We start from the raw sequence: 27,146 nt of genomic DNA, 5'->3' as shown, positions 1-27,146 counted from the left end.
CCACGGCGCCAGCCCTATTCTTACCACTTTTAAAAAATTTTGTTTTTAGGCCGGCACCGTGGTTCACTTGGCTAATCCTCCACCTGCAGCGCCGGCATCTCCCCCCAAAAATTATTTTTATAATTTATCTGTATAATCATTTAAAATTTAGTTTGTGCAATTTCCTTAGTTTGGATGAAAAGATTAACCACAATTTTCCCTTAACAAATGTTATTAAATGATATATATATTTTTTTCATTGGTTTGAGAGATAATCATATTCTATATTAAATACTTTGTGTATTAAGAATTGCCTTTAAGGCTCTCTTGTTTTTTTGGATAAGAAATTCTCTCTATTCTCTTCTTGGAAAAAGCAAATGAATTGCTGATGTGTGAACTGACTTCTTTTCATTTGATTTTGATTATACTTGTCACTTAAAAAAAAAAGATTTAATTTATTTATTTGAAAGACAGAGTTAGAGAGAGAGGGAGAGACAGTGAGATCCTCCATCCACTGGTTCATTCTCCAGATGGCTGCTACCACTTGGAATGGGCCAAACTGAAGTTAGGAGCCAAGAGCTTCTCCCGGGTCTCTCACGTGGGTGCAGGGGCCAAGTACATGGGCCATCCTCCAGAGCTTTCCCAGGCACATTAGCAGGGAGCTGGATGGGAAGCAGAGCAGACAGGACTCCAACTGGAGCCCATATGGGATGTGGGCATTGCAGGCAGGGCTTAACCCATTAAGCCACAACACTGTCCCCATATTTTTCACATATTAAGCGGACATTTCCTACATGAGCATACATATTAAAAATTCCCATACTTTGCAATTATGTAACACTATTATTCTAGCAATGGAAGACATTTTCAATACACAACACTATGTATTGAATGTCTGGAAAGTATTAATGAAACCTTCAACCATACTTTCTAATAAAATTTTGACATAGAAAAATCAAGAAAAATGGAAGTGAAGAAATGGAATCATGAGAAAAGTAATAAGTTCTTGAAAATGAAAATTTGAAAAGAAAAGGCTTTTTATGCAAAATCCAGTACAGCAGTACCATCTGTTTGCTATATCTGTGTTTAGACGGTGCAAAATCTCAGTGTTTGTTTTGTTGTTTTAAATACCATGGTTTGTCTTCGCAGTTGCCAAATAAATAGGCAATGATGATTTCAGCATCTTTTTGGCTCTAAAATTATAGCTTTCTTGAAAATTAAGTCTACATGGTCACATTTACTTAAAATAAAGGATAACTCTCTATATCATCTTTAATATAGAGAGCCATAATTGGTTTAAAAGTCATAGAGGAATAACTAGAAAAATATGGAACTACAGGATGAAACTAAAATTAATAGGAAAAAATAAAAATAGAAAATTTGTAGTAAAAAAGCTTACAGAATGTAAATTCTGTATTGTGGTAAAACAATGAAGCTCTCTGCCTTGAAGGCTCTTTAAAACTGAGTCTTCATGAGTGAAGAAAAAAGATACATCAAGGATGAGTCACAAGAGGTATATCAGAGTTAGTATGATTTTGTTATTTTATTTTGAAAATGTATAACAATGACATATTAGCAAATGATTTTTAAAATTTTATTTCTAAGTGATTTTTATGAGTTGACTATAATATTTACTTCTAAAGTATAGTTAAATTGCATAGGATGACATTTACTGAGAATCTATTTGTATAGTTTTATTAGATCTATAAGGCAATATTTTAAAATTAGATTTCAACATAAACTTCTAAGACCTTAGTCTTAATTTATTTTGTCAAAACTGACATAAGCAAATAATTAGTTCTTTTATTTTAATTTACACTATATTTAAATGGCTAATTATTCAAACATTTAAAATATGTTATGTTTCTAGCATATCTGCATCAGATACAATTTGGTCATACAAAAGAAATTAAAGCACCTAGTAGTAGTTTAAAATAGCATTTCATTTTACAGATTCTGCAGAAAATTGTTTAAAATGAATAATTTTTACAGAATAAGCATTTTGCTATTTTGAGGATCCCAACTGAAGATGTTAATGATTTCATAGATAAGAAATGACTTTTAATAAACAATTTAAAGTCAGTGTTTGTTCATCATCAATAACCGCACACTATTTAGTATGTGTTACATTTTTTTTCTTCCTTTTTCTGGATGTTCCCAGAAGACATGGTTATTGTTGTCAGAATGACTATGGTGGAAGCATTAAAAGTTTGGAAAATGTGGTTAGCATTGTGGTAGAGGGGGTTAAACTGCTGCCTGTGATGTTGACATACCATATGAACACAGATTCAAGTCCTGGCTAATCCCTTCTGATCCAGCTCCCAGCTAATACAATGGGATAGCAGCAGATGATGACCCGAGTGATTGGCCCCTGCATCCACCTAGGAGACCCTGATGGAGTTCCAGGCTTCTGGCTTTAGCCTTTCCCACCCTTGGTGGTTACAACCATTTGGGGAGTAAAACAGTAGGTGGAAGATCTGTCTCTGCATCTCTACCTCTCTAATTCTGACTTCCAAATAAATAAGTCTTTTGAAAAAATCTGGGAAAAAGCTTTTTTTAAATTGATTTCTCTTCTTAACATTTATTTTATTTATTTGAAAGGTAGAGTTACAAAGATAGGGAGTTTGTGTGTGTGTGTAGACCAAAGCCAAGAGCCAGAAGCTTCATCCAGGTCTACCAGGTGGGTGCAGGGGCACAAACACTTGGGCCATTCTCTGCTGCTTTCCCAGGCATATTAGCATGGAGCTGGATAGGAAGTGGAGGAGCTGGGGCTCAAACCGGCATCCATACAGGATGCCGGTATCCTGGGTGGTGGCTTAACCCACTACGCCACAACAGCATCCATGAGGGAAAAATTCTTCATTTCATGAAGCTCATTTTTTGGGAAATAAGTCTTTTCTGAAGCTTAATATTTTCAAAGCACTGATTTGAAAGAATGGCGAAAGGCTCTCAGAATATCTTGAAAAGCCATCTAAAAATCTACCTCATGAAGAATCCTTAGTCTGATATATTGTCACTCTTCTTGTAGTCCCTTTAATAATTGTGATCACTCATGCATGATACTTCTCCAGTGTACCAAAAATACAAAATTGGAGAGCAGTGGAAGGTGCTGGGTTGGGGATGATAAATTTGTAAATTAGAAATAAGTAGGAATGGTCTAACTAGAATATTCTACTGATGATGTTCTTGTATACAAACAGTGAAGATACAGGGAATACTACAATTCTGTCTCCTTCCATGTTTTGAACTGCAGTTTATGTTTCCTTTTTTTTTTTTTCCTTTTAAATTAATTAACATTCCCAGTGGCAGCAGAAACATTTTATATGATACATAAGTAAGAGCATGTTGGAACAATCAGTTAAAAGATACAAGAAGATTAGAAATCTTTACTAAAAGTCTCTGAAATAGGATAAAATATTGAACTTATGTGAGATAGCTGTAAGTCCATCCTTCCTGATGATCTACATTCTGCTGAGATAGTTATAAGTATATGAAAATTATTGCTTTATAAGTATAAAACTAATATGAGCTGGCAGCAGTTAGGTTAATAAAATTTAGATGGTGGAAAATAATTCATTTCAGGAAATAAGCTTACATATTGGTTATAGTTTAAATATATTATAACATAGCACTTAAAATAGCTTAACTACTCTCTTAATACATGTATCTCATATTTTGTACAACAGCTAAATAAAAACAGTAGTTGCCCATTTTAAATATTCAAAACTTCTCAGCACATTAAACATTTATTCTCATAAAAATAGAATGAGGATCCTATTCCCAATTTCTAGAAATCACTGCAATACCTGTCTATAATTCAGTTTGTTTATGAAAATAAAAAGCTTCAAAATATGTGATAGGCCATAGTTATTATACCCTATTATATATTATGTGATAGGACATAACTATTAATTAAAATTGTCAGTATATAATCTAAACATATAGACAATCAGGAATCATTTGCTTTTATAGAAAGCCTTGAAATAGGAAGTTAAATATGGATGGGGGGGCTGGCGCTGTGGCACAGCAGGTTAACGCCCTGGCCTGTGGCACCGGCATCCCTTATGGATGCCGGTTTGAGACCAGGCTGCTCCACTCTGATCCAGCTCTTTGCTTTGGCCTGAGAGAGCAGTGGAAGATGGCCCAAGTCCTTGAGCCCCTGCATCTGCGTGGGAGATCCCGAAGAAGCTCCTGGCTCCTGGCTTCAGATCAGCGCAGCTCAGGCCATTGCAGCCAATTGGGGAACGCACCTCAGATGGAAGACCTCTCTCTCTCTCTGACTCTCCTCTCTGTGTAGCTCTTTCAAATAAATAAATAAATCTTCAAAAAAATATGGAGGGGGCATCCACTCATAAGTATTATAAAGGAAAAGGCAATACACATTTTAGAGATTTAGTGATTCTTCAGGATGGCAACATAAGCATACTTCCATTCACATAAATATGCAAGAGGCCATCAAAAAGCTCCTGGAAAATGGATATTCATTTCAAATTATTTGTGGGAAAATAATTTACATTAATTTTTTAAAGATTTATTAATTTATTTATTTATTTTTTTTTATTTGAAAGGCAGAGTTACAGAGAGGCAGAGGCAGAGGCAGAGAGAGAAGGGGGGGGTGTCTTCCATTCACTGGTTCACTACCCACATGACTGCAATTGCTGGAGCTGCACCAATCCAAAGTCAGGAGCCAGGAGCTTCTTCTGGGTCTCCCACATGGGTGCAGGGGCCCAAGGACTTGGGCCATCTTTCCCAGGCCATAGCAGAGAGCTGGATCAGAAGTAGAGCAGCCAGGACTTGAATTGGCACCCATATGGGATGCTGGCACTACAGGCGGTGGCTCTACCCACTATGCCATAGTGTAGCCACTACCTTAATTTTAAATTCCATTTTCCATGAACTTTTTGATGGACCTTCATATTTATCATCTTTGGAATATTAAATGTTGGCTTTAATTAAAATTTACTTTAGAAATATATAGGCTGAATCACATTTTTTTAAAAAAAGGACATAATAATTTCAATGAGTTATGTCATAAATAATTTTAGGGTGAAAACGCATTTTCCATCTTAAGGACTCCATGGAAGTGGCTAAGTATAAAAATACATAGTGAAGCACAAAGGTATTAATAACTAAAATCTATCCTCAGTTCTATAGAATGTCAAAATAATTAGAATATCATTAGACAAATATGGAACTGACTTTCAGTTTGTTTTTATTTTTTATTTTAATCTTTCATTACTAAAAGCTTTATTGATGGCCTCACAGAATAAATGTGTGGTCAAGCAGGCAGGCTTTCTTTCATAAAAATAGATAATAAAATATCAACATTCACTTACGTATCTGTCACATCAATATTTAATTATTTATTACTTTATACATATTTTAAGGACTTGTGGACTAAGTAATAAAAGGCACTAAGTTCTTGAAATACATATTGAACCAAATATTATATATTTAATTTATTCTTATTTACTTAGCAAGTTTTCCCTTTCAGAGCTTAAACCATGGAAGACCGTTAGCTGTTCTGTAGCAGATACTATGTTTCAAGTATGCATCTTTTCTTCATTTCATGGCATATAGCACAGTACTTGGTATGTCTTAGATATTTGTTTGCCAAAGTAAATGAACAATGAACAATCAATGGCATTGCTATGTTGTAAAATGTTTCTGGGGGCCAGATTCATGAGTTGTGACTCGTGTAGCTGTATAGCTTCTCCAACTCATTTACGGTTAAATATTTAGCTACCGTCATCTTGAAATTCTTAATTTTTTTCTTTGCACCTATGTTATGTTAAATGAAGTCTAATTGGACAACAGAGTCCAATAGAAGTCCAATCTCTAGTCAAGGTCTAGCCTCTGACTACTTTACCATATTCATAGGATGGCTTCTCCCTGACCTACTCCCCCATTCCCTGCCATATAGTCTTCCTGTCTCCATGTCTGTCCTATGATTGCTGCAGCAATCCACTTGGTTTATGTAAGTATGTTGACCTCAATCAAGGGAAGATTTGATTCCTGGATTTGCCTTGTCTGCAGTAGCAGATCTGAACTTCAGAGAAAATCCAAATTGAGTCTGTTAGCAGTGGGGGATTGGGTTCTGTGTGTGTAGCTGTCCTGCAGATGCCATGTCTTCATGGAGAGAAGTCTCTCATCCAATTGATGAAGGTAGACAGCAGGTCAGAGGTAGGTTTCAAGACCTCCATTTGGGAATCTCCCATTGTGGGTTGAGAAGGCAGTTGGAGATAAGAGACAGAGCCCTGGGAAATTGGGAGTGTCTTCATTTTCCTGCTTAAGTAGTCTTGGTACAGGGGTATGCTTCTTGTGTGGCCTCAATCCTCGGGGGATACCCTCTTCCTCTTTCCAACCTCTCTGAGTCTGGATTACATTTTCTGATCTGATCTACTCAGGTAAGACACTCTTTGGGCAGAAGGCTGGGATAGCAGTGACTACTAAAAAAGCATAATTTTGATGCTTTTACATATGAGTTAAATGCTCAAGGCAGCATTAAAACTGACACTGAGCAATATAAGGATAAATGGTAAATTTTATGCTAATTTCAAATTTTACTTTTTCATTACTTTTAAGGATATTAAATGGCAAATAAAAAGCACCATGACAAGGTAAGAAAGAGAGAAACTGTTGGAGGAAAGAGCTTTACATCTTAGTACCTTTTATGGCCCCTTCTTGCTTTTTGAAGAAAGGCTGCTGCATATTCATTTTTTATTGGGCATCACAAATTATGTAGCTGAAATTGACCGTTTTAGAATTCAAACCATATAGAAAAGTGCTGAGGAATACATGGAAGAAAAAAAAAAACTTGTCTGATTTAAAGATACTAAATGGACTTTCAGTTTGATTATAAGGTCATTGATCAGTTTTTCAATCTTTACGATTGAACTTATTAAGGATGAAGAACTATCAGATTTGAAATAACTGCTAAAATAATATAAGACCCATTTTTACTTTATGATCAGATTAATCTATCAACCTTGAAAATTTTTTGTTTTATTCTTATACATTGATGTGCTTCTAATCCTTACTGATTTTTACTTCAAGGCAAAAGATGGTTTTAAGAAATATTTTTTAAAGCTTAATATTAACTACATGTAAATCAGTCATATAAATTGTTACCCAAATCAGTCATTTTTTTGTAGGTAGAGTTTGGTTGATAAAATTGACTTATATTTTTAAAACGAAGAATTCAATTACAACTGGACTAAACAGTTTGTTAAGCATTTGCCCAAACATGAAGTAGAGCCTTACATCATGATGGTCATAGATGATGCAGAATATGATTATATATACTCATCTTCAATACAGTTAAACATATGCTCAACAGGCTCATTTTTACATTATTTAAAGCTTTTTACAGATTAACACCCCTCACCCAAAATGCATGAGACCGGGATTGTTTCAAAATGTGGAGTTTTTTTAGACTTTGGACCTCAATCTTTACTATATAATTTCTACCACTATTTTTCAGTCTGTACAGTTAAATGTCATTAAAAGTTAAGGTAGCAGTAAAGGTCTCAAACCTGCATTAAGGTCTTACCTTTTTTTTTTTTTTTTTTTTACTAAAAACAATAAACAGTTTAGTCTTCTTCCTTGCAAAATATGCAGATGAGAATTGAAACAGATGATGACTCTAAAAGCCAATAGTTTATAGTCATGTTTAGTATTAAACACATTTCTTTAAAGAATGTATGATCACCAAGAAAAAAATGATTGTTATTAAAGGAATGTTTAATGTTGATTAAAACATTTTGTTGAAAATTTTATAGGTTTGGCACCAGAGGATTTAGTGGGCATGAATGCTAAAGAGAGCTAAAGAATACATATGCAATAATACTTTTTACATTCCTGACATATTCTTGCTTGAATTTAAAGCTTCGACCTTTTTATACCTACTACCTGGAATAGTCTTCTTTTATATATTCACAGACTTTCTTTTCAATTTGTGATCTGCTCAAGTGTCATGTTTCTCAAGAGGCATTTTTGACTTTTTGTATAAAGCAACTTTCCACATTTTTTAAACATTTTATTTCACAATAGTTTTATATTTACAAAACCAAAAAATTATGAAGAGTAATACAGTTCCCATATAAAAACCATCCTATTTCTCCTATTAACATTTCATATTAGTGTATTTGTCACAATTCATGAATCACACCCAGCTTCCCTATTCTTTATTATACAAATTCATTCTATCTCACCCAGCCTCCCAGCCTGGATTGTGCAGATTTTTTTTTTTTTTTAATTTTATCTCTCAGAAATGAGGGAGAACATGCAATAAATGTCATTCAGTATCTGGCTTATTTGTCTCAACATGATGTCCCCCAGTTCTATCCTTTGTGCTGCAAAAGACAGGATTTCATTCTTTTTTTTTTTTTTTTTCCCAAGCTGAACAGTATTTCATTTTCTTTATCTGTTCATCTGGTGAAGGGTATCTTGGTTGATTCCTATTTTGGCTATTGTGAACAGTGCCGAAGTAAAGCTGATGCAGCGGGTATCTGATACAACAATTTCTTTCTATTCCTTTTTTTTTTTTTAGAAAGTGATATTTATTTCATTTCTGTTTTGCTTTAGAGATTGTGAAAAGCAGCTTAAAATCAGTCAGTGGTTGTTCCTACCCATTCAGTGGCCCGAGCCGTGGGAGCTGCAGCCCAGTCTTCATTAGTGAGCTGAATGCTCCACTCTTCAGAAGAGAACTGCTGAATAGGCACAGAGGGAACCTGCATGCCTTCAGACCAGTCTGCAACCTCAGGCAGAAAAGCAGTAAAGTCAGGAGCTGGGGTAGTCCATTCATTGTGAAATTCCTTCTTGGTCACAGTTTTTTTCAGCAGCAGCCTGCTATTCCTTTTCAATCTCTTCATGATCTCTATAGAAGGAGAGATCATGGCCTCCGGTGGGTGTTCATGGGAGATGGGACCATGCATGTGCAGAACTTTTTGGGTCAGCATCTACCACATCGGACCCCCACAGTGAGGCTCCTTGTTGTTACATGGGATGAAATGTCCACATAACACACAGGAGAGTCTGTATTACACAGAGCAGTGGTACACAAGTTCACTTAAGATCCCTTTGTAAGAGGCTGGCGGTCAGCTCTAGTAACACCAATCACCAGAATAGTGGCTCCCAGAAGGATACCTGAATCTGGTGAGTGAAAGTTCTAGGTTTGAAGTGGCCAACATTACAAGTGGTTCCAGTGGCTGCAGCACAGCCCTTAGGCAAGATGTGACACTGATGTCAACAGGGTTTTCAATGGCAACAATGGAACCTGCTGCCAAAGGAAGCTTCTCCCAGGTCTGCTTCAGATTTATGATGTAGATGTTATCACTTTTCCTTTTGTAGATAAACTGTTCCATTTCGATGTCAAAGTTGTTGCTACCTAGGTCACTTCCACCTGCAAGGAATTTGAGGATTCCTCCTTTGTAAGACAGCAAGAGCTCCAGAAACTCTGACAGTGTAACTGTAAGTTGTCCTGGGAAATGAAAGCGAGGCTGTATAAACCCAGTGCTGGTTACAGTGGAATGGATACAATGCTTTCATGTCTTTTGAATATATACCCAGTAATGCGATTGCTGGATTATATGGAAGTTCTGTTTCTAGATATTTAAAGGAAATCTCCATACTATTTTCCACAGTGGCTGCACTAATTACATTCTCCAAAACAGTATACAAGTGTTCCTTTCTCTATATCTTCAACTGTGTTTGTTATTCTCTTTTTGTTAATAGTCATTCTGACAGGGGTAAAGTGATATCTCATTGTGGTTTTGATTTGGATTTCCTTTATGGTTAATGATATTGAGAGTTTTTTCATGTATTTGTTAACTAAAGATGGATCAAAGACCTGAAACTGAAATTGCTAGAAGAAAACAAGGGAAACAATTCAGTTACTAACTGTAGATGATGATTTGTTGGATAAGACCTAAAATGTGCAGGCAACAAAAACAAAACTAGATGAACAGGATTATATAAAACTCAGAGGAAGGAAACATTTGCAAGCTACTTATCCAACAAAGGATTAATAAATATCCAGAATAGATCAGCACATCAGAAACTCAACAACAACAACAAAAAACAACCGATCGGATCCAGTTAAGAAATAGATAAAGGACCTAAAATTTCTTATAAGAAATACAATGGACATTTACTTTCAAACCCTTTGCTCAGTCTGCTTAGTGAATCACAGGACATGAATAACTTGACACTAAAGTATGACACATAGTACTTGACACTAAGATATGTCTATGAAAGCAGGGATACTGTTAACTCTTTATTATTGCCATACCTCTATTGATGGAACACATTGAACACTTGCTGGCACATAGTAAATACTTAACAAATATTTTTAAATAAATTAAATGGACAAATGAAAGATCAACTCACACCACTATCTCCAAATAAAAATGCAGTCAAGTGAGATTAATTAAGTCAGAGAAAATGTAAGTGAAGGGTGTTTTTAGTCAAATAGTATCTTTCCTTCAGAAAGTCTATGTATTGATTGGAAAGATAAATTGTTTAAAAAAATGGCCCAGTGAGACAGTAATAGGTATAGTGTTGTGCACAACTGTCTAGGAACACTTGATCAATTTCTATTTCTGACTGCAAGCTGAGTCATGCACCATTTCTCAGTGGGTCATTCACAAAGATGTAAGTCCCTTTTCTGTGTGATTTATCACTTAAAAGATGGGCACCATAAAAAGATGCTAGACTTGGAAGTAATTTTATGTTGCTCCAGAGTAAAAACAAATTTTAAAATCACCCAGATTCTATTATAATTTAATATTTGACTGGATCATAAAATTGTTTAGTAATAATTACTGGGATTGATATTTCAATTATCTTACATATATAAAATATCCAGTGCACCTTTCAGGAGAATTATACTTTTCTTGAGGTTATAGGAAACTTTTATACTTCAATATAAAGAGTCTACAGATTTTAAACATGTGATTTGCTTTTATATAAGAAATATGAAAGATATAGAGCATAGCATCTCTCTTACTTAAAATCATGGTGATTGCCTTTATAAAAAAAAAATAAAAAAAAAAACACAAAAATTTATCTTGCCAGGAAGGCTTCCATATACATTTAAAACTTTTATGCATTTTTAAAATCATTGAATGAAGGCTTTAAAATAAAGAATGTTGTCAACATTTTTGAAAAACAGTGCGGATTGTGAGATATATCCACAAATAAAACACGGAAACATAGAAACAAAGATGAACAAATGCTTCTAGTATCTCTAATTACCTACTCTAGCAACATGCAAAAGGTTGGCATTTGAAATAGACTATATTTCCAAAATGCAGTGAATTGTAAATCAAATAGAATGCTTGAGTTTACAAATAAATGGAGGCTTTTGTTGATTTAAAATTATTTTCAATGTCAGTTCAATTAATTATTGCTGCCAGAACAAATATATGAAATCTGCAATCAAAATGCGAATCTGAGGCAGATTTGTCACTCAAGAGTAGACACAGTGGTTTTGAATGTATATTTTAAGAAGCCAATGAATTGGACAAATGCTTCTGACAATAACTGTTTTAAAGACCCTTTAGCAAATATCGGCAGAACTGGCTTGTAATTTGGCCTGTCTTTCACTTTGAACATTGTCCCTAAAGGTGTTTGCATATGTCAAGAGATCTACAAACACAATTTGTTCCAGGTTGACTATCCATGATTAACATTTTCCTTTATTCTCTACCATCTGAATAATTACTTTTGACTGAACTGCACACCTTAATTTTTCTATCATGCACTGAAGATCGAAATCAAATGTTTTCTAGGTGTTGCTTCCTTGCTTTGTTCTTTAAATAAAATTTCATTCAAGAGCATTTAAATAAACCATGGCGACAGAAGGTTGCAAATATAGCTCTGAGGGATTGTAAAAGTTAATTAAGATTTATTGCAAAGATTCCTAATTATGAGAGTTACAGTTTTAATTCTATGATTTGGGAAAGTTATTATTTTTGTATTTGTTTAATTATAAACAGATAGCAAACAAGTCAGGTTTGTTTATTGTGATAGCCTTAATAGCTCCTAAATTTGAGGAAAAAGTTATCTATACAAAAGAGGACAAACCAACACAAATTCCTATCTTCATTTTTTATATTGTATATACATAGAGTAGTAAGAATATAATTAAAACAATTTTCTATACTATTGACCCATATTTTATTTCCATACTCAAACATGAATTATGAACGTTATTGTTCTAATGTTTTCTTTTTTTGTATTCTTGGCTCTGGTAAAATATAAGAATCTTTTGGTAAGTGGCTGATTTTCTAACTTGTTCCAACTATGCTATACATACCTGCTCATTTTTCCAAATTGTAGATGAACTTCTCAGTTCCTGATCCGATTTCTTCTGTGTGTTTGCAAATCACCATCACACGTATCTCCAGTCCTTAACCTTCTTCAATCTCTACTTGTTCTACCTTTGCTTGGTTTCTTCTACTCAGAATATTTCCCTCTCCTCCAGCCTCATTCTAATCACTATCCACTCATCCCTCAGAATAGAATGGAACAGAACAGCATGTAAATGTTGCTTCATCTGGAAAACCAATCCTTATTCTTCAGACTTGAAGAATATATATTCTCAAGAGTACGCTGGAGTTCTCCTTGGTAGACTTAGCCACAGTAGTAACTATATATTTGTGAACTGATTAGTTATTAACTTCCTGTCCACCACCAGGCTTTGAGATTCATAAGGTCTCACTCAGTATTACACGTGAGGAATATACCCAAAATACATTGAATAAATCCAAAATTTATCTATAATATTTAACATTTTTCTATTTTGGTATAAGTTGACATATAAACTACAGAAGAGGCAAAACATTAATGTGGCCCCTCAGCCCAGTGAAATTGTAATTTGTTATTAGATAACTTTGGGAAATGTTTCTCAAGTCACTTGAGAAAAAATTCCCAAAGATACTCTAAGCAGAGTCATGTGAAATCCTTCCTCTGTAGCGGTAAAATTAACTTATCAGTTAACACGCAATGAGGACTATTAAAATTTGGTTCTGAGACACTAGTTTCTATGATCTCTTTCAAATTCAACACTAGGCTCTGATTCCTTTGGGAAGAAAAACTTATACAGACACATGTTATCTTTTCCTGGAGCTATCGCATTTTCACTGTTGTGATTCTTGATGCCTTCTTAGTAACTCTCAAAACTATGACATATAGTGTTGTGGTGCAGTGGGTTGGGCCACCACTTGTGTCATTGGCATCCCATATGAGTTCCATTCCTGACTGCTCCACTTCCATTCTAGCTTCCTGCTAATGTGGGTCTCTGACACGCATGTGGGAGACAAGGATGGAGACCTAGGCTCCTGGCTTCAGAGTGGCCCAGCCCTGAATAAACCAGCAAATGAAAGGTCTCTCTCTCTCTCTCTTTATCTATCTATCCCTCTCCCTCTCTAACTCTGCTATGCAAACAAATAAGTAAATATTAAAAAAATATGATATGGAGGTAGTCCCTTGTATGTATCATTGTCCATAATATTTCATTGAGCATATAGGTGGCAATATTTTAGTTCAGTTTAGGACTCCTATGTACTTTCATATAAAATTTGAATATTTTTGATTCTTTACTACCTTTTTTATCTAGAACAAAGTCAAATTAAATTTATAATAATAAAAAATATACAAGAAGAAACTTATTGATGAGAACTGCTTAATGATATCCTTCTAGGTTAGTCTCAATATAATTACTATATTTTATTCCTAATAGTAGTATACTTTTAATCAAGTATGTCATTTTAACTGTGAAAAATAATTTATATTTATAATATGTAGAAAAATAGACTAACTGAACTCTCTTGTAACTTTACTATGAAAGATTGATGTATGTGTATATGATGTTATGAAATATTTCCATATTTGTATTTTTAAAGATTTTACCTAGTTGAAAGGTAGAATTACATGGAGAAAAGGAGAGATAGATAGATAGATAGACAGACAGACAGACTGATTTAGAGATAGAGAGAGAGAGTAAGATCTTCCATCTGTTAGTTCACTCCCCAGATGCCCACAACAGACAGTGCTGGGTCAGGCTGAACTTCATCAGGGACTCCCAAGTCAGTGGCATTTGCTGCCAACCAAGCACATTTATCGGGAAGCTGAATGAGAAGTGCAAAGTGGCCAGGACATGGCCAGGAACTCAAATACAGGACTTGGGTGTTCCAAGGGGTGGCTTAATCTGCTGCATTACAATGCCCATCCCTCTATAAATATTTTATTTAAAGTGACATTGTTTTGCTCCAAATTTATTTATTTTGCTCTCTAGTTAAGAATGGTAATACTAGGTTGCATTTCTTGATCAATTAGCAGAAATAAATGTCTAAGAGATAATATGCTGGGGCAGGCTTTTTGGCACAAACAGTTAAGCAGCCTCTTGGGATCTCTTACTCCCACCCCTACCCCACAACATTCCATATCACACTGCTCCTGCTGCCTAAATTGGGGAGCCATATTAAGTTCTGGGTTGCTGGCTTCAGCTTGACCCAGACCTGGTTGCTGCAGGCATTCGGTAGGGGTGAACAAGTAAATAGAAGATTCATATTCATTTTTTCTCTCTCGCTTGCTGCTTTTATTGTAAATGAAAAGAAAATAAACAGTAAAAAAGAATCTAATAAAACAGAAAGGAGTAGAAGACCTTAATCTGCTTTATTCTGACAACACATTTGAAGAAAAATTTTGTTGATACTAAAGAAAAGAGGGTAAGAAAAAAGAGGAAATAGGCATCCACAATGAACAGCAATGAAGAAAATTCTTATGATGTGGAGCTATTTGTTAAATGAAGGGGAAAACTGTATAGTAAATACAGACTGTGATTGTGTAACACTACTTGGCTTTGCTTTATTTATTAAAGGCCATTTCTGAAGAGTATCAGCAAACTGAATTTAAGTATAATATTCTGAATAAAATGTTGACACTAGTTTCATATCAATGTTTTTAGTAGAATATTAAAGTTTTCTTCCCATGTTTCATAAGAATAATGTTATTAGCTTTCCACTTTGATGTAATTATAGCTACATGGAAATTTGCAAAAAAAAAAAAAAAAGAAAGAAATTACAGGAATGTTTTGTATACTTCTCTTATAGCCTCTCCCAATATTAACATTTTCATAATTTTTGGCCACAGAAACCTGGAAAATTACATTGGTGCAATCCACAGAGTTTATGCATAAGTGCATGTGCAGTTCTGTGCAATTTATCACAAAGCTTCTTGTCACTACCACTACAATAAATACAAAACTGTATCAGCCCCACAGCACTCATCCCTGTTACTCCTTCATAGTCACATTGCCCTCCTCACAAATCCTTCACCCATGGAATCAAGTAATCTGTTTTCCATATGTATAATTATGTTATTTCAAGGATAGTATATGCACACAATCACACAGTAGGCATGCTTCCTTTGAGATTGGCTTTTTAACTAAGCATAGTGCCTCTGAGCTTCTTCTAAGTTGCGTGTTTCCATATATTCTTCATTTTTATTGCTGAACAGTTTTCAAATATATTCAATATATTTTTAAATATTACCAAATGCTGTCTTTCCATATTCTTATATTGAAGTCTTAACCCATGTACAGTTTTGGAGATACAGTCTTTACAGAGTAATTGAGGTAAAACAGATCATATGCGTAGCCCCTCAGCATATGTGACTGATATCCTCATAAAAAGAGATAAGGGGATTAGACACAAAGAACAACCTTCCAAAGAAGACACAACAGAAAATGGCCATTTGCAAGTCAAGGACACAGGCCACAGGATGAAATCAACCCTGCCTACTACTTGAACTTAGAATTCTAGCCTCCAGTACACTGAGAAAATAAATGGTGTATAAGCCATACAATTGTGGTATCTGTTATGGCTGCCCCTAGCAAACTAATACAGTGGGTAAGAATAGTTTTATCTTTATAATTGGGCATCATTGAGTATCATATGTGTTCATTTCCAATTCTTACTGCTGGAAAGGCAATCACTTATATACGCACATAACTTATGAATGATTCTCAAAATGAGTTTACTTTACATTTCTACAGCTTTTTCTGTATGTTAGGCTATATAGGTACATTACAGAGGAATTAAAAAGACTATAGACATAAAAATCATGAGTGCTTTACTACATTGTAGTAAAATAATCTATAGTGCTACAATGGGAGAATTTAAATGAATTTATCAAATTAAAAACGTGATTTAAGTACTTTTTACAAACTACATACATAGTAGCATTTTAGCACATTTGTAACTTTTTTTTTCTATTTCTTTTTGGAACTCATCAGAGTTAACCAGTTAGCTGCAATGCTTTCACAATATAGACATGAATTATAATTGAAATAAATTCTTACTACTTCTTTTATTTGACTGGAAATTAGATAGCAGCATAAGTGAGGCAACTGAAATTAAATTCATTTAGGAACATTTTATTTGTGTCTGACATCCACTGGTAAGTTATATGGACCTACTGATTAAGAAGTATAGCTACAGGAAACAGATACCTCACAAAGAAGCATTTTTATCTTATTAACCATATTGATATGAAGCATTATCAGAAACACCTCTCTGCATCTTGTGAAAGGACAAGGACAACAACCAGAAAATCACTGCTATATAGAGCATAAGACTGCATCGCATCTTGGCTGAATATCAACCCCTCAAGGGTAGTAGGCATCAAAAGGAATTATGGGTCAGTTTTGATATAACAGCACTGTAACTTACCATCTTGATCCGTGGTCACTGTAATAGCTGTGAACGGCTTGGGAGAAAAACTCAACTCGGAAACTCCATTCATGGCTTCTATTTCAAAGGTGTAATTCACGTGAGACACAAAGTCAAGTACGATCACGGAATTGTTGATCAGGCCAGTGTGTCTTGGGATGAAGCGGAGTCCTCCACCACAGTCCTCACACTGGCTGGTGTCTAAGCCACATTTCTTACAGATTATACTGTATGTGAGATCTTTTCTCCCTCCTGTGTCACTTGGTGGGCTCCATTCCAAAATAAGGGCTGTTTCATTGATGTTAAAAACCACATTCCTAGGAGCTGAAGGTGGCCCTAGAGAAAAGCAATTAAAAAACAAATGTACATATATAGGACAATCAATCACAGCACTAAAAGGAAAACTTTAGGAATAAATATGAAAATATGGCTGAAAAAACTAGGTTACAGCTAAATATGAATAAGTAGTTCTAGGGTACTTTTGCACAGAATGACTACAAATAATGTTAACATTCTGTATATATCTCTAAAGAATAGGATTTGAGGTGTTTTTACAATAAATATTCACTAATTGAAATGGTTATGGTATTTATATTAATTAGACATTACACATTTATACATTTAACAAAATATCCTACAATATCCCATAAATGTATATAACTTTTGTCTATTAATTTTTAAGAGAAATTGAAAGAAAGAAGTCAACAACTACAAATGAATAAATAAATATTAGTCTTTAAACTAGTTCGAGAAAATTCTTTTTCTGGAGAGAATTACAAAGAACATAACATTAAAAATATCTGATTAGGGTTTAGTAAGATGCCCTTAGCAGTGATGATCATCTGTATTCTAACATTTTTGTGTGTAAATTACAAATTATTAAGAAAACATTAGTTGATACATATCTAATAAAGATATGGTAGTTATATTATTAAAATTTGTTGACTGAAAATGTTTAACACAAATTATTTAAATTATGTGACATTTTTAGTTATATTTTATTAACTACCTCATCATGGTTACATACACAAATTCTGTGCAGTCTTTTAGTCTTAGTATAAAGATACTATGACTGCTGGGTAGCTAAATCTCCCACTCTTCACCTTTGAGAATCACTGAGGATCTGTTTACCAAAGTTGGGAACAAATGGCCACAAAGTTAAGACGGCAGACAATTTGGAAGAGGATGAGAAATGAAAATTGGAGACAACAAAGAAACCTTTACTAGGGACTTGACCATTTTATGAGATAAAAGCATTATATGGAAATGATAAATAGAGATCATACATAAATTGTGGAGACTAGAATTTTATTTAGGTTAACTTTACTAAACACAAGTAAGTATGTTCCTAAAACAGACCAATGCAATTTTTTTACATGTCATCAAGATTGCATAAAGCTTGTCAGTCTCAAGAAGTGAATAAACATCTTCTTTCATATTTGTCTATACATATCACACTCTTGACCACTTACCAGTCCGTAGTTATTCCAGCCATTTCTTAAAAATGTGCAAATTCTTGTTAATACTTATATGAATCCTTTAATCCTCAGTTTTATATCATTGAAAACAAATATTATCTGAAAGTTTACTAAGTGTCAGGCACTGTATGTACTAAATGCTACATGTGAAACAGAACAGTCTATGAGCTATAGGAGACTAGATTTATAAAATTCATGCTATATTTTTTATAAAACCTTATAACAAATCAAGGAATCAGCTTAGATAACAAGAGGGAATTTCTTTGCACCATTCTTTCCAGAGAGAATCTGAATTTTATATAGATTCCTATTGCATTTCCAGTTACTATTATTAATTCATTAAATAAATACCTTACTAGTGACTACTATCTGGCAGACACTGTTAACTTCGGGTCTGCTGTGGCAGATGTGATTCCTGGTTTTTTGTTATTTACATTTTAGTGTAATGGATAAACACTCACATATGTAAATAGATAAAATTCAAATTATAGTAAGTGCAATTACATAAATTAAAGGATAGGAGGTGAAATAAAAATAACTTGCAGAGGTGGTTAGTGAGTAGAATGTGCAGAGGAGCGGGGAGACTATCAGGCATCAGAAGTGTGTACTTTTTTTGTTAAGAAAAGTCTTGAAATAGTTGTGATACTGGTGGAAAATCACTGTAGCTAGAGTGTAAAAGGAGAATATATGAATTGAGATTTGAGGAACAGGAAAAAGCTAGATAATGAAGGACTGCCAGGCTTCTTGGAAAGAATCTGGGTATTATTCTACGTCCAGCAGGAAAAAACTGACAGATCTTATGTATGGACGTGATGTGTTCTAAAAAGAGCATTTGGCTGCAGTACGGTGAATAAGCACAAGGGAACCAGCAGTGAGATCTGTTATACAGTGTGAAGGGTAACATAGTATGAATCATACCCCTACATGACTGCAATATTGGGCTTGAGATACAAAGTGTTACACACTTTTTTCCTTTTTGCCAGAGCCTGATATCAGCAACCCGTCTGGTAGGGACCTCATCCACCTATATATGAGGCTATCTCAAAAGGTTCATGGAAAAACGGAATTAAAATAATGAGTTTATTTTGATGCAGTAAGAATTTGAAATCCATGCACAGGCTTTGTTCTTTTCCATAATACACATTTTCATGAACTTCCTGAAGATCCCACATGTTTAGCACCTAAACCTAGAACTAGAAATGCAATGGTAGTTTTTCTACGAAGTTACTGGATATGTTGCTTTATGACATTTAATGTTCCTGAAGGTTTACAGAAATGTCTGCCTTCAAAAGAAAAATAAGCAGTGGATTATAACTAGATACAGAGGAAAATGTGCTTTTTACCTTCAACCTAAACTAATGCATGCGTGATAAAGATTTATTTTCATAATCAAAATGATGTCTTCGTACAGAATGACATATTCATATTATTGGGCTTTTCGATTATTTATAAGGAAGTGTGTGAATTATTTTTCACTTACATCCATGACTAGGAAGAATGTTATTAATTACATTATGGGTGTCTACAAGTATATAACTGTCAGCCTGGAGATACTTAAAAAAAAAGGCCAACACCCTTCTTACTCGAGGGCCCTCACACCAATTTGCATGACGATTAAATAGCTTTTTAATTGCTGTTAAATTATGCCAGCTAAACTGTGATTTCATGCAAATATTAAGCTGTAATGACATGCAGTGAATCATTTACTAAGATTTAGAACTTGGAACAAAGAGAGACAATTAATTCTAATCCTCAGATTCAACTAAATTGTGCGTCACTGGGCTTTTTATGAATGTGTCCTGATTGCTTTGTTATCATTTATAAATTATACAAAGATTATGTGACGCATTAAAAAAATAACTTGGCAGCAATAACCCTTTTGGAGACATCTGTATTGAAAACTCTTAGGGATTTCCTTATGTTGATTTTTTTTTCTTTAAAGGAAATAATTCACATGGAAAAAAAGAAATCTCCTCCCAACAGACTGACTTCATAAGAAGAGTAATTATTCTGTTTGCAGCTGGCTATGTTTCAAGCTCATCATACATGAAATCTTACATAAAAATTACAATTTTATCTTTATAAGTTTATCTACAATTTTATTTTCTACTAGTATTTCTACTAGAAGCATTTTGTTTTCTATATGGATTTCTTCTCACTTTTAAAAAATAAAGGCATGATGTTGTAACAGTAAAACCTATGAGCAACTTATGGCAACTGTGTCTTCCTTTTCCAGGGTAGCGACCGAATCTGTTGGCCTGTATATTCTTTTCAGCGCAGCAGGGACCAAGTACACTATGATTTTTGTTTTGCTTTACTTCATTTTAAGTGATTTCAATAGAAATTGTTTTTAAACATAACTTTCTCAAAACATGTTCCATATTATATTCCATAACATATTACCTGTCACATGAGATATCACACAAAAATGAGTTCAGTGCACAGAAGTCTCTCCTGGCAACTTGATGCTCAATAAATAACACAATTGGTTTCACTTTGTTGAATCTAATGTTTTCCCAAAATTTGTTAATAGGATCTTATTTACCATGAAGCATAAGGGGGAATACTTGTATTCTACAGAAAACCTTTTAAAACACTAACACAGAAAGAAAACAGGTTAAGAATCATATTTCCAACACCATGTCAATTAGCATGGATGTACATTACATGTTTGCAATCACAGAAAATGTACATTAACTTATTAACTAAACAAACTGGGATTTTTCGTGTTGACTGAGGAGTAACCATGGACGAGTTTTTACATGCAAGAAAAAATAATTCTGTATTAATATATGTCATAGAGGGGCCGGTGTTGTGGTGTAGCGGGTAAAGCTGCTACCTGCAGTGCCAGCATCCCATATTGGCTCCAGTTGTCGTCCTGGCTGCTCTACTTTCGATCCATCCAACTCTCTGCTATGGCCTGGGAAAGCAGTAAAAGACTGCCCAAGGCCTTGGGCACCTGTACCCTGCACCCACGTGGGAGATCTGGAAGAAGCTTCTTGCTCCTGGCTTTGGATCCGCGCAGCTCCGGCCATTGCAGCCATCTATGGAGTGTACCAGAGGATGGAAGACCTCTCTCTCTCTCTCTCTCTGCCTCTCCTTTCAAGTAAAATAAATAAATTTTTAAGAAAATGTGTCAGAGAAAACATAAGTTGGTCTTCTGTATGTAAAGTTAATTAAAAATGAATCTTAATGAAGAATGGGATGGAAGAGGAGTGGGGGGTGAAACAGTGGGTACCGGGGAAGAATCCCTATATTCCTAATGCTGTACCTATGAAATTTGTATTCATTAAATGAAAGCTTTATTAAAAAATAAGTAAAAACAAATAAAAGTTAAAAAAATCAATGAACCATTTAGAAATGTTTATTTAGGTAAATACTTTTGCAAATGAGTAATATTACAGAACTTACTAAAGAAAGAGAATTATATAGTGATAAACTATAAAGCTGCCAGATCTAGATATAGAAATAATATGATTCTAAGATGATATCATCCTTTATTATTCTTAATTTTGACTTTTTACCTATATCCATGTTGCTAATCTAATGTCTTTCCTATATAAGCTCTTAAAATGTATTTAATGGGACTATTTGTGAACAGAATTTTGTGTTCTATTTCTCTAAGTCATTTTTTATATTTTTTTCAATAAATACATAACTATTTGGAAAAGGAGGACAATCCCTGGAGCTCCAAATTCAACAGAGAGAAATAATTTTCTTTATTTATATAAAGAAATGGGATTCAGGAAAGTAGAATAATTATGTCAAGGTCTTGCAATTCAAAGTGGTAGGGTGAGAGTTATTCTATGTTTAGATTATTTTTGATTCTACCACATTGTATTATAAGCTTATAGATATAAAATCTTATAAATATATGTTAGAAAGTATTCACACTTTTTTATTTTAAATATTGTCAAATATAAATCTTCAAAACATAGAAATTAGTGATCAATTACTACCTCTATACAACAAACTACCATAAATAATGCTATCCCTCTTAGTATATTTTTTGTTTGTTCTACTTAATACTTTTAGTTGAATACTGTAACCAAGAATTTAAATGCTTTTTTAATACTGAAACTTACAATATTGCTGACAATTTAACAGCATGCACATTTCAAATCTTTTGTATTCATGGGGTTGATGGTGTGGAGTCATGGGTAAAGCCGCCGCCTGCAGTGCTGGCATCCCATATGGGTGCCGGTTCAAGTCCTGGCTGCTCCACTTCTGATCCAGCTCTCTGCTATGGCCTGGGAAAGCAGTAGAAGATGGCTAAAGTCCTTGGGCTCCTGCACTCTTGAGGGAGACCTGGAAAAAGCTCCTGGCTCCTGGCTTCAGATTGGTGCAGCTCTGGCTGTTGTGGCCAATGGGGAGTGAAACAACGGAAGACTCTCCCTCTCTCTCTCTCTCTGCCTCTCTGTAACTCTGTGCCTTTCAAACAAGTAACTCTTAAAAAAATTTTTTTACATTCCACATAATAAAAGTCACTTTTTATTATCTTCATGTATGACCCTTATGCACTGCAGGCATGCAATCAAAAATACAGTTAACTCTAAATAACATAGTATTTCACATTATTTACTTCATTTAATCATTACAGTCACCCTTTGAGGTAATTATTAATATCCCCATATTATAGAATACTTGTGCTTAGCAAATAATTTATGGATTATACTGAAACATTTATGTTCATATACACAAGTTCATGCTGGCCAGTTTGATCCAAAAGTAACCAGTCCTTTAACCAAAAGTACTGAACAGAATGGCTTTACCCAATCCTCTAAAAATTATGTGTAACATATTAAAATTTTGATAAATATTTGAAAAATTTAAGGTTATAACTTTGGTTAGAAGCTAGTATTACCAGTTAATGATATGCCCAGGGTGGGCATTATTCCTTGTCACTAAGCCACCAGTCAGGCCACTCACATCCTGTATTATCACGCTGGCATTCAAATACCTGCTCCATTTCTTACTCCAGCTAACACAGACTCTAGGATGCAAGTAGTTGGGACTCAAATAGATGGGTCTCTGTTACCCTCAAAGGAGACATGGATTGAGATCCTAGCTCTTGGCTTCAGTCTGGCTCTGCCAGTCTCAACGACTGTGGAAACCTGGAGAATGAACCAGCAGAGAGGAGTGTTCTCTTTGTCTCCATTTTTCTGTCTTCCAAAGTCATAATTTAAAAAAAAATGTTTTGAAATAAGTACATGAGAACTTCCACTTTGACTATGACCGTGTTGGAATAAGATCGAAGTCGGTGAACTCAAAAGGCTTCCGCCTTGGCAACTCATGACTAGAGCCTAGGGAGATGACTGACGCCATAAACAAGAGTGTCAAATTGTTAAGTCAACAACAGGAGTCACTGTATACTTACTTCTCATGTGGGATTGGTCCTTAGTGTGTTGTCCAATGTAAAGTAATGCTATAACTAGTACTGAAACAGTATTTTACACTTTGTGTTTCTGTGTGGGTGCAAACTGATGAAATCTTTACTTAATATATACTAAATTGATCTCCTGTATATAAAGATAATTGAAAATGAATCTTGATGTGAATGGAATGGGAGAGGGAGCGGGAGATGGGAAGGGTGTGAGTGGGAGGGAAATTATTGGGGGGGGGAAGCCATTGTAATCCATAAACTGTACTTTGAAAATTTATATTTACTAAATAAAAAAATAAGTACATGAGAGAGTTATTTGTACCCTCATGTTTACTGCAGTTCAACTCACAATAGCTAAGATATGGAATCAATCCAGATGTCCATCAACAGATGGCTGCATAAAGAAAATGTGGTATCTATACACTATGGAATACTACTCAGTCATAAAAAGAACGAAATTCTGTCTTTTGCAATAAAAATAGGTGCCACTGGAATCCATTCAACTTAAGCCAGTGCCAAAAAGACAAAAACCATGTTTTTGCTGATCTGTGGTAACTAATATAGTGCAAAATAATGTAATGTATATGAGTGAAATTCACATTTTGAGAACTGATTACAATTTTTAGTGTTTGTCTCTACTGTTGAGGAACAGTGTTTTTTCTTCTTACTATTGGTTGAATTCTTTACTTAGTGGAGGGTTAATCTTATGATTATAAAATAAACTAAAAGTATGTTATCGTAAAATCAAGAGAAAGAATAAGAAAGGAAGGAGGACGTGGGATGGGAAAAACATCACTATGCTCCTAAATTTGCATATATGAAATACACGAAATATGTTCACTTTATATGAATTACAAAATTGTTAAAAAGAAACAAACAAAAATAGATTTGTGTGATATTAAAAACATTTGAAATGGAGTGTTTATATGATGAATACTGAGATTTACTATAAAAGACCCATAGAACAGGTAGCTACCACCTACCCATTAATCTTGAGGAGGGAATAACAGCTTCTTAAAATACACTTCTACAGATACTTGAGAACTAGAAAAGTAAACATTTGCTTCCAAACATGGATATGATTCTAGCTTGGGGAAAAAAATCTCAAAACAGGACAGCCTTTGTCTCTACTGTAGAGGAGAAGAGGAACAATGTTTTTTGGTTTTTTTTCCCCCCTTCTCACTATTTGTTGAATTCTTTACTTTGTGGAGGGCTAAACTTATGATTATAACATAAACTCAAGGTATGTCATTGTAAAAATTAAAAGAAAGAATAAGAAAGAAAGGAGGAAGAAGGGTAGGAATATGGGTAGGAAGGAGGGTGGGGTGGGAAGTATCACTGTGCTCCTAAATCTGTATATATGAAAATACATGAAATTATTTTCACTTTATATAAATAAAAAATTAAAACACAGTTCCTACCAATGAAGAAAAAATCCTCAATATAAACCCACAGAATTACATAAAGATGTGATAGCTGCACCAATCAAAAGAGGCAACTGACAGAATGGGAGAAAGTTTTTTCACAGTACACAACTGATAAGAGAGTTAATATCCAGAATCTAGAAAGAGCTCAAGAAATTCAAAAACAAAAAAAAACAAACAAAACAAACAATCCAGTCCAGAAATGGGCAAAGGACTTGAATAGGCATTTTTCAAAAGAGGAAATTCTTATGGCCAACAGACACTTGAAAAAATGTTCAGGATCACTACCCATCAGGGAAATGCAAATCCAAACCACAATGAGCTTTCACCTCACTCGTTAGAAGACTCTCATACAGAAATCAACTAACAACAAATACTGGCGAGGATGTAAGGAAAAAGGAACCCTGGTCACTGTTGTTGGGAATGTAAACTGGTCCAGCCATGAGGAAGGCAGTAATATGAATATAGATCTACCATATGATCCAGCCACCTCACTCCCGGGAATTTACTCAATCCAAAATAAATTGGCATTTGAAAGAGTGATCTGTACTCCATGTTCATTATAGCACAATTCACAATAGCTAAGATATGGAATCAATCCAGATGTCCATAAGCTGTTGAATGGACAAAGAAACTATTGTATATATACACTATGGAGAACTACTCAGTTATGAAAAAAATGAAATTCTGTCTTTTGCAAAAAGATGGATGCAACTGGAAACCATTACACTTAGTGAAATAAGCCAGTCCCAGTAAGACAGATTTATGTTTTCCTGATGTGAGTTCACTAACAGAGTACCTAAAATGTGATGTATTGGAGTGAAATAGATACTTTTAGATTCAATGATTGTTTACAGCCCTTATCTCTTCCATTGAGGAACAGTGTTTTTTCTTCATACTATTTGTTGAACTCTTTTACTTAGTGTAGGGTTAACTTTATGATCATTAATAAACTGAAAACAGGTCTTTGTGAATATTAAGAGTGGGAATGGGGGGGGGGAAGAAGTGTTGGAGCATGGGTGGGAGGAAGGGTAGGGTGGGAAGTAACAATATGTTCCTAAATGTGAATATATGAAATACATGAAACTTGTATAACTTAAATAAAATTTTAAAAAGAGTAAACTGGATTAACCATAAGCATGATAAAAAGAACACATCAAAATAATAAATGAGAGGCTGGTGCTATTGACACAGTGGGTTAAGCTGCCACCTGTGATGTCGGCATCCCATATTGGAGTGCTTGCTCAAGTCCTGCCAACTCTGCTTCCAATAAAGTTTTCTATTAAGGCAACTTGAACATGGAAAGCCAAGACACTCTGGAAAAAAAAAAAAAAAACCTAAATGAAAGATCTCTGTGAGTGAGATCCCAGTGGAAAGAACGATGGACACTCAAAGAAGGAGGTACCTTTCTCTGAAGGGAGGAGAGAACTTCCACTTTGACTATGGCCTTGTCTAAATAAGATCGGAGTTGGCGAACTCAAAAGGCTTCCATAGCCTTGGCAACTCATTACAAGAGCCTAGGGAGATTACTGATGCCATAAACAAGAGTGTCAATTTGTTAGGTCAACAACAGGAGTCATTGTGCACTTACTCCCCATGTAGGATCTCTGTCCTTAATGTGTTGTACTATGTGAATTAATGCTATAACTAGTATTCAAATAGTACTTTACACTTTGTGTTTCTGTGTGGGTACAAACTGTTGAAATCTTTACTTAATATATACTAAATTGATCTTCTGTATATTCCACTTTGACCATGGCCTTGTCTAAATATGATCAGAGTCGGTGAACTCAGGGGGCTTCCATAGCCTTGGCAGCTCATGACAAGAGCCTAGGGTGATTACTGAGGCCATAAACAAGAGTGTCAATTTGTTAAGTCAACAACAGGAGTCACTGTGCACTTACTCCTCATGTAGGATCTTTGTCCTTAGTGTGCTGTACATTGAGATTTAATGCTAGAACTAGTACTCAAACAGTATTTTTCACTTTATGTTTCTGTGTGGGAGCAAACTGTTGAAATCTTTACTTAATGTATGCTAAACTGATCTTCTGTATATAAAGAGAATAGAAAATGAATCTTGACGTGAATGGAAGTGGAGAGGGAGTGGGAAAGGGGAGGGTTGCAGGTGGGAGGGACGTTATGGGGG

At 34.7% G+C, this 27,146-nt stretch overlaps 1 protein-coding gene across 5 annotated transcripts in view; it reads right to left on the bottom strand.

Annotated features, from left to right (window-relative positions):
- The window catches only part of EPHA6 (EPH receptor A6), a 1,031,027-nt gene that overhangs the window by 506,561 nt on the left and 497,320 nt on the right, over positions 1-27,146 (bottom strand). For all 5 annotated transcript variants that reach the window (XM_051859384.3, XM_051859387.3, XM_051859383.3 and 2 more), the window contains one exon: positions 16,716-17,051. In XM_051859384.3, coding sequence (XP_051715344.3) covers positions 16,716-17,051 — 336 coding nt within the window. The remainder of the gene's footprint in view (positions 1-16,715; positions 17,052-27,146) is intronic.

Source organism: Oryctolagus cuniculus, chromosome 4 (genome assembly GCF_051225735.1).
Source record: "Oryctolagus cuniculus isolate XC-2025 breed Fujian yellow rabbit chromosome 4, ASM5122573v1, whole genome shotgun sequence".
NCBI classification, from domain to species: domain Eukaryota; kingdom Metazoa; phylum Chordata; class Mammalia; order Lagomorpha; family Leporidae; genus Oryctolagus; species Oryctolagus cuniculus.
The sequence above is the reverse complement of the archived record's forward strand: the minus strand, read 5'-3'. Positions and strand labels throughout refer to the sequence as shown.